This window comes from Prionailurus bengalensis, chromosome C1 (assembly GCF_016509475.1).
Source record: "Prionailurus bengalensis isolate Pbe53 chromosome C1, Fcat_Pben_1.1_paternal_pri, whole genome shotgun sequence".
Lineage (NCBI taxonomy): Eukaryota > Metazoa > Chordata > Mammalia > Carnivora > Felidae > Prionailurus > Prionailurus bengalensis.
The window spans coordinates 189,093,055-189,106,267 of record NC_057345.1 but is presented as its reverse complement, the minus strand read 5'-3'; the positions used below and the strand labels follow the sequence as shown (position 1 = coordinate 189,106,267).

The following is a 13,213-nucleotide window of genomic DNA, read 5'->3' as shown; positions in this document are numbered from 1 at the left end:
GGTGCCTGGGTTGCTCAGTCAGTTAAGCAGCCAACTCTCAATTTCGGCTCAGGTCATGATCTTGTGGTTCAGGAGTTTGAGCCCTGAATTGGACTCTGCACTCACAGTGCAGAGCCTGCTTTGGATCCTCTGTCTCCCTCTCTCTCTCTCTCTCTGCCCCTCCCCTTCTCATGCTCTCTGTCTGTCTCTCTCTCTCTCTCTCTCTCTCTCACACACACACACACACACACACACACACACACACACACACAAATAAACATTAAAAAATAATAAAATAAATGACCAAAACATAAAGAACATATTTGGGGTAAAAATCCATTTAGGACAAGAACAAGTGCTAACTGGAAACTCTGAAAGGGATCAAGAATTTAAATTTACATGGGGGCATATGGGTGGTTCAGTTGGTTAAGTGTCTGACTCTTGATTTCAGCTCAGGTCATGATCTCATGGTTCGTGAGATTGAGCCCTGTGTCAGGTTCTTGCTTACAGCATGGAGCCTGCTTGGGGTTCTCTCTTTTTCTCCCTCTCTCTGCCCCTCCTCGCTCTAAACAAACAAACAAACAAACAAACAAACAAACAAACACTAAATAAAAAAGAATTTAAATTTACATGGGACCTGAAGTCTCAACCTGAATCACTGGCACAGACATCCTTGAACTTCTTGCAATAAAAAAACTTATAAAAGAAAACTTCTCTTGTGGCCACCATGACTGGGAACATAGGTGAAGGATCTGACTCAAGGATAAGCAATGCAGAGAGCACAGCCACTGCTTTGACTTATATCCTTCCAAGTGAACTTTTCCTTTCTTAAGCCTTTGCATTTTCTAAGTGTTGCAATATCCCAACATAACCAAGAGTGTCAAATTCCATCTCTAGCCTTCACATCTTTTTTTTTTCTTCTGAAGGTTTATATCCATTTCTCTATGCTCTCTGAAAGCAAGATATCATGATCTAATTGCCTAAGAATGTATTTCCAAATAGATGTTGACAGAGTCTGAGAGTCTCAGAAAGATCAGACAGATCATATTGTCTCCTTTACTCAAGATTTTTAAAAAATTAACAACAACAACAACAACAACAACAACAACAACCCAACGTGATCCCCAAAGAACTTTCCTTTGTGGTACCTGGGGTATTCAAATCAATCAGCAAGTATTTCTTGGACATATGATAAAGATAAGAGGTTCTCTGGGACTCATGTAATATATTTGGGGAGCTAAACAGAAAACAGATGCAGATTAAAAACAATAATCACAAAGCTGGGATTGAGAGAGAGGAATGGGCTGAGGCAGTTATAAGAGAGGAGGTGGATTTATTAAGAAAACTGTCCCAGAAAAGATGAGCCTTTGCCTGGAACTTAAAACAATTCTCAATATTTGTGAGCAATTGGGCAAAGGCTGGGAGGGGCATAAGAGAAGGAAGCCTGAATGTCTGGGCCATCGGAGAGATGAGGAAAGAGTGGGCCTGAATGTGATGGGAGATGAGCCTGGAAGGATAGGGAGGGGAGGATGGTAGAGATGGATCTGAACAAACTGAGCTACAAAGAGTTTGGTGTAATTGGAGCAAGTCCTTTGCAAGAGTTGAACATTTTTTTTTTTAGTATACTCCTTCTCAAAATGAAATGAAAGAAAACAACAGCAACAAAATCTTTCCTATTCACAGAGACTCTCCAAAGGCTAGACCTGTTCTATGGGCCCCCCGTAGGGAGATGTGGGTTTCAGGTTCTGCCTTGTCTTCCAGGACACATTCCAATCACCATCAAGGCTAAAGGTCCACCAATTGTATGTGGAGGAAAGGCTGGCAAGAGGCCAGTGACTGACTGACTGATGGATTGATTCATTCAACAAGCTTACCGTGAATGCCTTTAGGCTTGAGAGGATTAAATGTATTGTTCATGGAACTAGCACAAGATGGCAGACAAGTCTCCATTTATTCAGCATAAGTTTCATTTCTCTTTCCTCCTTTTGTGTGGACATTATTGAAAGACTTTTCAATGAAAATTGATTGTGATCCTGCTATGTATGTATTAGGGATGATGTTAGGTGCTGGGAATACTAAAATGACTGAAGCATCATACTGACAATGTGACAACGAACTTAAAGCCTAAATATTTCCTTTTCTGCTTCTGGCTTTTGCTTTACCAAAAGGGGAGCTATTTCTCCTAGAACGGAGTGGACAAATGTGCGGCAGGTGAACAGAATCATATTTGCTCTCCAGTTGTTGTACCAGCTGTGTCACACTGACAGTGGCCTCCACCTGTCCAAATTCTGCTTCTGCCAATACAGATCCAAGTTATTTTTATACTTATATCATGCGATAACCCAAGTGGTGATGAAAGTTCTTTAACACCGAATTTGGAACTGAATGCATTCTAGTTTCTGGAAACCTATGTACTAATCATCTATTTCCAAGCAATAGATGGAATACGTAAACTGCAGCAATAGTCAAGAAACTTCCTAGCTGCTGGAGGTAGAGGAGTTGATCTTCTCATTTTGGATGAGGGACCTTGAACACTGGGAGGGACTGACCCAAAGTCATCTGACATGTAGATGGAGGCAGAGGACAAGCCAGGGCTACTCAAATCTCCTGGCTTTGAATCCATGCTCTTTTTATTAAGCCAGTGGTGACATAACTCACCAAATGAGTACAGATTTTAATCTCCCTCATCAAGAGGCCTGCTGGGCATACGTCTCACACATACACATCATGATGGTTCCTGGGTGGTTGATACTCATCACCCTCTGACTTCATTTTTTTTTTCCCTTTGCAAAATGGCTATTGCCCAGAGCCAGCATCTCTTCTCCAAAAAGGTAATGTGCCAGAGGGTTTTTGGAAACTGCTTTGATATCTGTCAGAAGCCAAATGATTTGCAGCAATGAACCAACGCACATAACAAGGATACCTGATTGGATTACCAATTAACCATCTCCACCTCTGGAAGGTGGCTGGAAAGAAGAGAAAAGGCAGTGTTTAGTTTGGGCAATTACCAAAAGGGCTTTATCATTCTCATCAAGGCATCAACACAGCACATTAGACCTCCTCCAAGCCATTCCACAGGAACTTCCCTCTCCAGATGCTCCAGCAAGAGTAAACTTGTCATGCAAACATTGGGTTATTGTGTCTGAGCTACAGAAGCACCTCTGTGTCAGTGAGAGGGGAGAAACTGGCTGACTTGCATCTGTTTTTAATGATGTCTCTGCTGCTGGGAAGTTTTGGAAGCTACAGGTAAAATCTTTCCATATAAAAGTGAGGCTGGCCTGCGGTGTAACATCTTACCTTTACTTGAAAGAGGCTCCTCGGTTTCAGTAGGCCTGGGGAGGGATAGGCAGATGTTTTCTCCATCTGGACCCAGCAAGAAGTGTCCCGGTGTGGGGTCTTTGGAATCTTCTTGAAAATAAACACAAGCATGGACAATGTTAGCCCCAGTGCAGGGGAGGCAGGCTTCACCTGGACTGTGCTCCCCGAATCCCCAGGAGGCAGATGCTAGTGTGCTCAGGTGCTTGCCAGAGTGCAGGGTCAGCCCTACTCTTGGGATTTGGCAGAGCAGGGCCAGCATTTACTTCCTGCTCTCTGGAGGTCAGTGTGGGACTGCCACTAGCCTATGTCATGCCTTTGTGAGACTCTGGCAAAGGGGTCTCTCTGGACTCAAGCAGCCCTATATTGGCAAGGCTAAGGTGGTGTGTAGCCCAGCCCCTGGGCACAGGGCTATGTGATTTCAGCCTCTGCTTCCCTTTTCCATCACATGTCTCTCTGCAGTGCTCTGCAGTACAGCCTACCCTATGGATCAATGCTGGGACTGCTCAGTGACTCCAGGTCCTCAGGCCACTGAGAAGAAGGAAGCTGTATTTCCCTCTGTTGCTTAGAAGAGTTGAAGGTGTTTCTGTAACGTTCCCTTCCCTATCACTGGCACAGGGGTCAGGAGTAGAGCTGGCCATTGGCCACAGTGGATGCTTACAAGGACACACACATACACACACACACAGGCATAAGATGCACACACAGAAACACACACATTTACAGATGTGCACACACATCTGATTACAGGTGTGCACACACATATATATGCAAAGCGAGTGTGCACACGCATGCATGCACAACCACATATGCATGTGTGCACGCATGTACACATGTACCATGCATGAACAAGGACACACATCAGTACATGCACACTTGTCCTCAGGCATGCATGCCTGCATAATCACACACACATATATACACACACAAGTACTCATGTAGGCATATAAGCATACACATACTCTCATACACACATGTGCTCTCATATACATATTCATTTACACACACTTAGCCAACACACTTGGGGCTTTAGGCTGCATTCTTATCATAGTCATGGCCCTGGTATTCATTTTTTCTTTTCTTTTTTTTTTTAGTGTTTATTTGTTTTTGAGAGGGAGAGAGAGACAGAGAATGAGCAGGGGAGGGGCAGAGAGAGAGGGAGACACAGAATCCAAAGCAGACTCCAGGCTGTGAGCTGTCAACACAGAGCCCGATGCTGGGCTTGAATTCATAAACTGTGAGATCCTGACCTGAACTGAAATCTGACACCCAGCCAACTGAGCCACCCAGGTGCCCCCATTCTAATCAGATACTCCCTTTATAAAAATGTCCAAGTGTGTGTGTGTGTGTGTGTGTGTGTGTGTGTGTGTGTGTTTGCTGTGATTTGTCTTGGGCTATGCAGCCTCCTAGAACACCCTTGTTACTGACATGACTGTACCTAAAGTTTGGTTCATTTGTATCAAATTTAATAGAGGATCACTGCCATGCAAGTATAAAAGGGGAGAGTGTTGTAGGAGAAAGATACCTTACAGAAATAGTTTATAAGTGAAAATGACATCTTTGGAGAAAGAGATAGAGAGGTAGTGAAAGAGAGGAGTTTGATTTTGACCATTGCAGTGTTAGAGAAGCTGCAAACACATAAAGGAGTTACTGATCTATGTATTTAATTTATGCTTACAAGGTTTCAACTATACATGCTTGGGGGAAGGAGGGAGGGAGTCAGAGACTTAAACAGTGAGGCATCCTGTCCCTGAGTGGCGTGAGATGAAAATGAAAGATGCCATACTTGCTGTCTTTGTGGTTCTCAGTTCCCATGTGCCTCTCAGAGAGTGAGTTTCTTGCAGCCCTGAGTGTGATTCTGCTGTTAACAGAGATACTTTCTTCACATTGTCTGGCACCCAAACACACACTGATCTCCTTCATCTGGGGCTCAGCCAGAGAAAGCAGCCCAACACTCCCATGAAGGAGGAATAGCTGGCTGGGCTGCACTTTCTAGAAAATGGTCTAGAAAGTGTCCAGCATGGCACCTCCCTAAGGGACTCTCGGGTAATTTGGACTCTAAGCAATTTTTGCTTTATGAGCTGCTTTTAGATCAAAGCCCCCCATGGAAGCTATTGCTGCACTGTCTCTGCATTATTGCTCTTGTATAAGCATCTTAGTCTCCTCCTAGACTGTCAGCCCTTAAGGATAAGAACTTTAAGTGGGCCTAAGTCATAGAGGATGTGGATTTGCTCTGCCTCACCCTTCAGTAGAAACCCAGGGTCCTTCTCTCTCTGTGAACAGGCCTCAGGCTGGAGGGCGGCTTCTCTCAGGGGACTCTTCCTGTTGGCAGGGTCATGTCACCAGGCTCCCTTGCCCCAGGGAGGGTGTTGAATATCCTGGTAAATCCAGTAGCGTGTCTCCCTGATGAGCACAGGGAGCTGTGTCATTACATACTGCTGCCAGGAGTGAGGAGAGCACAGAACAGCTTGGCAGTGCATGTTGGTGCAGCAAACCCTTAAAACATGTACTGACTCTTTAGGAATATGCATGGTGAACATTAATCCCAGACATTGTTGGAAACACTGCTCATTTCCTCTTTTCAATGGGGTGGCTTTCAGACAGCTTACATCACAGCTGCTGTGTGGCCCTGGCAGATGCTTTAAATGAGCCAAGAGCCACAGACAAGCTGGGTGGGGGTGGGGGTGGGGAGCATATGTATACCCCAGAAGTGATTACCTTGTCCTTCTGCTGGGAGTGTCCCCTTGGCCCTTCTCACGTCCATGGGGCCTGTGGAGCTGTTGCAGCCTGATGTCCTGGGGCTGTCCCGGCCCCTCTGGCTCTCTGGACTTTTTATTCCTTTAATCAGGGACATTGGTGGGGTCATATTTTGGGGTGGGGCATCATCACCTTCCAGAGCAAAAGGAGAAAAAGCACAAGTGAGAATTTCTGAATTGGCAAGAAGGAGAAAGAACCTTTTTTTTTTTTACTTGGTTGATAGCTCCTTGTGCTTAGGCTGGTTTATTCCAGTTGTTCTTAAGTTTGTCCCTCTTTTCTAGCCCTGCTAAGGAGTGGAGGCCAGGTGTCTCCCATGGCCAAGGTGGCTAGCTAGAACAGTGGCCCTTCAGTTTGGGGAGCCTGTAAGCACTGGGAGGACCCGAGCAGTAGTTATTGTTCTCATCTTGTTCACAGGCTCCTGAGATAAAAAAAAAAAAGACTAGAGAGGCTATGAGAACCTTCTAGACCAAAATCTCAAATTAGAAAGCCCCCATCTTGGGGCTCATGGGGTTGTTGATTACAGAGTTTCAACCACAAAGCAATTTTTCTACGCAGAACCAACGATCACTTAGTTCCTGAAGGTTATAAAGTACAAAGTAACACCTTCCAGATGATAGAGGGTAATGGGATTGATGATAATGCTACACAAAGCACATCATTCCCTTCACTTCTGTTCTCTTCCTCCAGCTCTTTTTCAAAATCAGTAGGGACTATTCTAGGAAGGGTGAAACCCAGTAATCTAAGTGATTGAGACCTTGTCTTAATCTCAGAGAGTGGTCTTTACTTCACGTTTAACACACTGTTGCTGTTGTGTTTCAAAGCTGGCTTCACACACAATTTCAAAGTATCACAGGCTACTTATTTATTACAAAGGGAAAATGTATCTTTACAATGGAGAAATCTAGTAGACACCACCTTTAACTAAATAATGAAATTTAACATCCCCTATAATAAAACAAATTATAACAAATGAAATAAATATGAAGGGATATTTTGTGTCTCTTGATGTGATTGCTGGGAAGGATGTATTGTCACTTACATACTCTTCTTGTCAAAAATGTTGCATCTGAATCACAAGGAAACAGACAAATCAAAATTGAGAGCAATCTGAAAAGCAACTAGTCTATCCTCTTCAAAAATGTCAAATGTCATGAAGAACAAGATTCTAAAGACATGAGACAATTAAATATAATACATGATCCTGAGTAGAGTCCTGGATTGCTTGGGGGGAAAAACTATAAGGAACATTATTGGTATAATTAGGAAAATTTGAATATGGACTATGTATTAGAAAGTAATATTGTGGGGCACCTGGGTGGCTCAGTCAGTTGAGTGTCTGACTTTGGCTCAGGTCACGATCTCACAGATAGTGAGTTCGAGCCCCACATCAGGTTCTGTGCTGACAGCTCAGAGCCTGGAGCCTGCTTCTGATTCTGTGTCTCCCTGTCTCTCTGCCCCTCCCCTGCTTGTGCTCTGTCTCTCTCTCTCAAAGGTGAGTAAACATTAAAAAAAAATTAAAAAAAAAAAGAAAATAATATTGCATCAATGTTAATTTTCTTGAGTGTGGTAATTACATTGTGTCTATGAATGAGAAACTCATTGCTCTCAGGAAATATGTGCTGCTAAAGGAAGAAATACACAAAGTCTGCAATTTAATCTCAGGTGGTTCATCAAAAAAATATATATGGTGTATATGCATATATAAAATCTTGTTTTATTTTTATGATATTAGAGGTGAGATTATCCAGGGCTAAGCAAGTAAATGGGTATGTGCAACCTCTAGCAATGGGGCAGTTCTGCTTAGCAGCTTTAAACACCCTTGTCCTAGGAACCTTGTAAAAAAGATTGTCATGGAAATCTTGCCTTTTTAGACTCTTCTTTATGCTTCTACCACTAGGTTGGGTCACATACTGAACTAACTCACACCAACGTATCAGGGACTTTTCAGACCAGGTTCCCTCAGGCAGGGTGGCAGACGATGCACAAGCTCTAGATACCTGGTGAACATGGCAGCTCAAAACAAGTGGAGAGCAGTGTGAGGTGAGCAATACCAAAGATGAAATTTGCCAATATTGCCACTGATCTCAGTGGCTCAGACTGTGCACCTGACGTTGAGACCCACAGGTGGAAAGCTGCTTTCCTACCTGTTTGCACACAGAGCAACCCTTGCCCACATCTAGATTTTTTTTTTTTTAAGGGAATTTCAGAGTCTTTAGGATGATTAACTCTCACTTAAGAGATAGAGTAAATGAGCTCTTTCCCCAATAATCAAAGGAAGCTTTCAATACTGAAACATCTCAAGAATGTTCTGACCTGTTCATTGTATTGTTTATTCTGAAAGACAGTGTAATGGGTAGGAAGACAGATTCTGGCATCAGAAGGCCTGAGCTCCTATCCCAGCTAGGCCACTTGTAATTGTGTGACCTCAAACAAGTTACTTATCTCTCAGGCCTTCAGTTTTCTGATCTCTGAAATGAGGGTAAGGTTGTTGTGAGGAGTAAGTGAGATAAACTAAGGATGGTACCTGGCACAGAGGAAGAACTCTATAAATATGAATGCTCATCCTTTTACTTTTCATTAGCACCCGTCAGAGACCACTCAACATTTATCGTACAGTCATCTTGCCCATTGGAAAGGACATTCGGTTTTGTGAAAATGAGGGGCTTTCTAAATATGACCCATTACTTCCAACCTATCAACACATAAAAGATTCCCTTAGGTATACTCATATGTATAGTTTCAAATGTCCATGTGATGTCTTGAAAAATTGAAGTCTTTTATTGATATTATGACTGTTAATGAATAAATAAATATTCTTAAATTGATTAGAAATGGAATTTCATTGGCTAAAAACATAAGATAAACTATAAAGCATGCAGCAAAGTTTTAGTAAGTCTGGTGCTGTTTTACATCTGCAACCAGAAACTGTTAGTAGGGGGATGATTCAGTGAGTAAGTTGCATGAACTAGACACTAAGTTGGTCTTATAATAGCACTTTGGTGAAGACAGCCACTGCCTGAACTAAGCCATTTTCGAGTGGCAGGGGAGCAACTAGCTTCCCTTCCAGCCTCCTTCTTCATGGCTCCTTCCTTGTGTGTCTTGCCTTGCTTCCTTTTGGGGTGAGAGTCCTGTGGGATACTGGAGGGAATGAATAGCTACCTTGAGGTGAGAGCATGTCCCTGCCCGTGTCCACTGGGAGATGCACTGTTAACTCCCTTGGCTTTTCTAGGCATGCATGCTTCATGGGAGGTTTCCGTAAAGCCCTGACCTTTTCTTCTGTTTCTGGTCCTGACTCAGGATGTGGAGCACCTAGGAGACAAGGAGAAAGCCAAGTTTTGTAGATGTCTGTGGTTTTTGCCAACTGTCTCTTCTTTTTGGGGACCCATCTCTCCCCTGCTCACACTATGTGGTTTGGGTGGAGCTGTGTCCATTCCCTGACTCCAGGGATGGGTGTGTGACTGGCTAATGAGCACATTTCATTGTCTTAGCTGCAATGATTGGGTCCAGGTTGGGCATGCAACTCAAGCCTGGCCAATTAGAGGCAATTCTGGTACTTTTGCAAGAGCTTTTAAGGGGCATATCCTTTCTAGTGGGGTTAACAGATAAGAGATTAGCATGAAAATGCAGGAGGCCAGGGCATTTGGGTGGTTTAGTTGGTTAAGCATCCAACTCTTTTTTTTTTTTTAATTTTTTTTAACGTTTATTTATTTTTGAGACAGAGAGAGACAGAGCATGAACGGGGGAGGGGCAGAGAGAGAGGGAGACACAGAATCTGAAACAGGCTTCAGGCTCTGAGCCATCAGCACAGAGCCCGACGCGGGGCTGGAACTCACGGACCATGAGATCATGACCTGAGCCGAAGTCGGACGCTCAACCGACTGAGCCACCCAGGCGCCCCAAGCATCCAACTCTTGATTTTGGCTCAGGTCACAATATCACAGTTTGTGGTTTTGAGCCCCATGTCTGGCTCCGTGCTGACAGTGTGCAGTGTCTGCTTGGGATTCTGTCTCTCTCTCTCTCTGACCCTTCCCCCTTGTGTGCACTCTCTCACTCTCTTTCTCTCTCTCAAAAAAATAAACTTAAAAAAAAGAAAAAAAACCAACCCATGCAGGAGGCCATCTTTACTACCATATGGGGACATGTGAATATGACCAGAAGGCATCGACTTCTAGATTTTACCCTTTTTCTTCCTTTAAAAAATGTTCTCTGAAGATGATGATTCTGAGGAGGGTAAACCATGATTTAGGAGACATTTACATTAGGGAGACCCACATCCAAGTGCCTGCCTGAGTTCCCTCAGGAACACCTAAACACAGGTGATCTACCTCTTCTGTGTGACTTTTCTTTTGAGGGATGTTGGGTGTGGAAATGAATCTCCACTGGGAAGATAAAGAGTTCTGCTGGAGGTTCATTGGCTTTAAATGGACTCCTCAGGGGGTTCAGGACTCTGGGTGGTTCTTCTGAGATGGGAGGTAGTTTCAAAGCCTTGGGCACCTGGAGAAAATTTGAAAACAAAACAAAACCCAACATGGCAGGTATTTAAAAACTGCTGCTTGCAGAGGACAAACAACACTGTATCTTCTTGTATCTCTAGCACCAGGTGCTGCTGGGTGTGACGTAGCTTCAGTACCCATGGCTGAGAAGTAAAGCCGACCAACCGACTAACCGGGGAGCTGGCTGTATGATCAGAGTGGTGCCGCTTTGCTTCTTGGGAACTGGGAAATGCCCCTCCCTTAATCCATCCTTTGATTCCTCTGAGATGTATAAACATGATAAATTCGACAGCCTTCAAGACAAAATATAGTCTTTCTTTGTCTTGCAGCCGAGGAAACTAAGCCGGGTTGGAATGATATAGCTGAGATTTCTGTGTATGGAAAGTGAGGAATCCCTGTGTGTGTTGCTAAGGGAAAAAAGCAAGGTACAGAACATTGACTGTGCAACATTTTAGGTTACAAAGAGCAGAAAGTAGGAATATGCATTTTGTGTTTGCTTACTTTATGTAAACTCTTTAAGCCTCAATTTCTTTTTCTGTAAAATGGGAGTAATCATACTTGCTACCTCATAAGGTTGCTGTGAGTACAGAATGAGCTAATTACACGTAGTTACAATAATGTTTGGGATTAGAATTTTTCATGGGATATTTCTTTGAGAGAGGCTCTTGTCTCATTAGGTATAATCTTGCCACTTGAAGAATATCTAGGTATCTTCACATTTCTGCAATAGAAACATAGCTGAAAATGAATCACCATGTGACAGAATCAGTGGCAACTTTAGCCCAATTTTTTGTGTCCAAAAAACCCCAAAATGTGTGTGTGTGTGTGTGTGTGTGTGTGTGTGTGTGTGTGTTCAGAGAGAAAGAGAGACAGGGAGAGAGAGAGAATGAGACATTGAGGGTAGTAGTACTTAGGGTCTCCTCTTTCCAGTTACTCAAAAGTTACTGAGGGGAGCCTGGGTAGTTCAGTCAGTTGAGTGTCTGACTTCAGCTCAGGTCATGATCTCACAGTTCATGAGTTCGAGCCCTGTGGTGGGCTCTGTGCTGACAGCTTGGAGCCTAGAACCTCCTTTGAATTCTGTGTCTCCATCTCTCTGCCCCTCCTCCATTCACACTCTGTCTGTCTCTCTCTCTCTCAAAAATAAATAAACATTTAACAATTTTTTTAAAAAGTTGCTGAAAATTCCTCCTTTTAGCTTGCAGCTTTTAACATATGAACTTGGCTCTGTGAAATGTATACGTGTTCTGGGTTTCAAGGAGTTCAATTTCACAGGAGGAAAAAGAAAACTGTTTTTCATTTTGTGTGTGTGTTCAAAGAGAAAACAATGATCAGAAACACACGCAAACACCCTACATGTTTAGAGTTGGATGAGGAAGGAAATTCAACCAAGTATATGCAGGATGATATTTATAATTTTGAGACATTAAGAAAATGATTAACCAAGTGTATGCACATAGGATCTTTATGTTCCTAGAGACCTTAACTGTCTAGGTGCCAGCTGCCCACCAACTGCCCTTTTCTGAATACTGACCTTGTGCATTTTGTTTGACAAGGTTTGCATTGAGAAATCTATGTGGAAATCCAAATGATTTGTGTGAGGTATGCTGACAAGCCAAGCCTTAATTTCTTTATTCCAATTAAAACTTTATATAGAGTTTTAATATAGTGGAAAATACTGCCTTCCTCTGCTAAACCATATACAAGGGTTGAAGGAAAGGACTCCTGTCTTCTGAGCCTGCCTTGGTTCTGGGCTGACCTGGGGTATGAAATCAAGGGCTTTCCTTAGGCATGCAGTGACTCTGGCAGATCAGGCCTACTGTTTACCCTGGTTCAAAAGGAACTGGGGAAGACAGAGGACTTTCTGGTATGGATGGGAAGGTTTAGATCAGGTTAGATACAGGAAATCTGAGAAAATCCTGAACAGACTGACAATAACCTCCCTCATCAACACCAGGACCACCTGGAATGCCCATGGCTCCTCCAGTGTCACTTCAGAGGACGAGTCCCCACAATGAACTAACATTGCTATAGTTCCCAATCCAAGACAAGATACTTTCACAAAAATGCATCAACTCATTTCATCCTTCCATCAGCCCTGTGAGGTGGGCATTATTATCTATGTGCACAGATGAGGTCACTGCAGCTCAGAGGGCTTGAGTTCATGCAACTGCTACAGGCAGAGCATTCCAGAGTCCCCACTTGTTCCTGCTCAGCACAGGTACCTCCAAACCATGGAAGACCCACGTAGAATTGCAAGGCAGGATGATGCCAGAGACAGCTAGGAACATTCTCGGGGGAAATGGTGTACTTGACTTTTGAAAAGGTTGATAAACTTGCCAAATTTACTGTACATTTTCAAAGGTGACAGATCCTCAAGCAAATCCATTGCTAAATTCAAGATCTCTAGCATTTTGAGTTTGAAGTGGGTCAACTGCTTATAAGCTCAAATTCCGTCCTTACAAATTTACAGATAACCCCCAACCCCTTAATAGCACAAAGGACTCTGTTGCCACCAGAGTGCGGTAATATCATATGCTTTAAGGTAGAACTGGGGCAGCTGAAACTCCTTGTAGTGCACCATTTTCAACATTTAGTAAATTACTACAGCTTTATTCTAGCTGCACATGATGAGCTCAATAGCAAGTAGGGCCAGTTCTCTGAGACATCCC

General features: G+C 43.4%; 1 protein-coding gene and 1 long non-coding RNA gene across 3 annotated transcripts in view; one reads left to right on the top strand and one right to left on the bottom strand.

Annotated features, from left to right (window-relative positions):
• LOC122481654 overlaps positions 1–8,876 on the top strand; it is a 28,350-nt gene extending 19,474 nt beyond the window's left edge. The window contains exon 2 of the long non-coding RNA XR_006296907.1: positions 7,949–8,876. This is a non-coding gene — a long non-coding RNA (uncharacterized LOC122481654). The remainder of the gene's footprint in view (positions 1–7,948) is intronic.
• KIAA2012 (KIAA2012 ortholog) overlaps positions 1–13,213 on the bottom strand; it is a 109,457-nt gene that overhangs the window by 70,256 nt on the left and 25,988 nt on the right. For both annotated transcript variants that reach the window (XM_043577508.1, XM_043577507.1), the window contains 4 exons: positions 10,377–10,545; positions 9,211–9,360; positions 6,013–6,183; positions 3,277–3,387 (listed from right to left, as the gene is read on the bottom strand). In XM_043577508.1, the coding sequence (XP_043433443.1) occupies positions 3,277–3,387; positions 6,013–6,183; positions 9,211–9,360; positions 10,377–10,545 (601 nt within the window). The remainder of the gene's footprint in view (positions 1–3,276; positions 3,388–6,012; positions 6,184–9,210; positions 9,361–10,376; positions 10,546–13,213) is intronic.